General features: G+C 37.4%; 1 protein-coding gene across 1 annotated transcript in view; it reads left to right on the forward strand.

Moving 5' to 3' along the window:
* Positions 1–1,031: 1,031 nt before the first annotated feature.
* ikzf5 (IKAROS family zinc finger 5) overlaps positions 1,032–1,484 on the forward strand; it is a gene marked incomplete at its 5' end in the record, with an annotated part of 4,815 nt that continues 4,362 nt past the window's right edge. The window contains 1 exon segment of the mRNA XM_014034004.1: positions 1,032–1,237. Within this exon segment, the coding sequence (XP_013889458.1) occupies positions 1,105–1,237 (133 nt within the window).

Below are 1,484 nucleotides of genomic sequence, written 5' to 3' on the forward strand. Positions count from 1 at the left end.
CATGTGATATAAAATTAACTGGATGCAAGTTAGTAATCATAAAATAGCAAGTACATGTTGTGTTCAAGCCTCAGTTTAAAATTATATGTAAATGTTTTTTTATTTACATATCTTTTTGACCACCTCAGCGGTGGTCAAAAAGCTCCTCGGTGGCAAGGCCCCGGGGGTGGATGAGATCTGCCCCGAGTTCCTCAAGGCTNATGTGAAACACACCATATGTTTTGTCACGTTTGGTAGGCTATTCATCTGAAGGCCACCTTTTTTATGTTTATTTTCAATGTAACATGACTGTCCCCAAAATAATATCCCAAAATAACACAGAACAAYTAAATTGAGATTAGGTTTTCTAAAACTGAGAACAGCTAAGCGAGCAAAAATAAATATACATTTTTTAAATTAATTTTCAAAATATGTTTAATTCATTTCGCGTCACGTTCTTCCCTGTAGGAACAGTTCTTTACGAACAGGGTTCAGCCGGACGATGTTTACCAGCGCACACAAAGTGAACTTTAACCCTATAGAGTATGTAATTGTTTTTATTGAACAGGTTATCTTTTCTCGTTATTATTAGAACGGAAATCGAAGAAAATTGATAAATGTTAATCTGTCTTAGCACGTAGGACTTACTCAAACGTGAAGAATGATGTGTCGGGAGGCATTTCACGTTCCCGCTGATAAAAAAAGATGCTTTCTTTTAGAAGAGCTAACGCTAGCTGACTGCTAGCTAACGCAGCATACGTAGCTAGTAACAAACATGACGATGATGAGGAGCTGCGTGTAGGAGCCACCGACCAGACATTGGATCGCGCCGATTTCCTGCTTGTCAGTCATTGTTTTGCTGGGTTATCCCTTCTTTGTGTCTGGCTTGTCACATCGGCATTTCAAATCAATCAGCTGCTTAACTTGTCTTTTGGAAGGTTAGTATTTCATTAGGTCGAAAAATTGAAATATATAGTTTTTCTCCCCGATATCTTTGTTTATTTGTTTGTGTTTTAACAATGCAAAGAAAACAGGTGATGTATATATATATATTTTTTTTAATGAAGCATATCCAATTCAATTATATGTTTTAGTTTACGGTTTGCGTCACATTACTTTCTTCCAATGGGGGAGGAAAAGCCGGACACGCTGGACTTTGTGAAGGATTTCCAGGAGTATTTAAGCCAGCAGACGCAACATGTCAACATGATATCAGGCTCTGTCAGCGGGGTAAAGGAGGTGGACGAGCTGCCAGCAGGTAACAAGCTGCTAAGCAAAATTGTATGTTTAAGTGCAGTTTATTTAATTCACCCCCACAGCATACAGGTAAAGGATTGTTTTCACGTAGAGCAGCAGCGATTTTCCTTCAGTATGTGAAATCTATAGGTCATCACTCATTTTGTTGATCTGCTTTGACTTGTTTGCATGCGTAAAACTACAAATTCATTGAAGTTATATTTCAATAGATCCAATGATTTACACAAAAATATTTCAAAGCATTTTAT

The sequence above is a fragment of the Austrofundulus limnaeus genome, unplaced genomic scaffold (assembly GCF_001266775.1).
Source record: "Austrofundulus limnaeus strain Quisiro unplaced genomic scaffold, Austrofundulus_limnaeus-1.0 Scaffold1932, whole genome shotgun sequence".
Classification (NCBI taxonomy): Eukaryota; Metazoa; Chordata; class Actinopteri; order Cyprinodontiformes; family Rivulidae; genus Austrofundulus; species Austrofundulus limnaeus.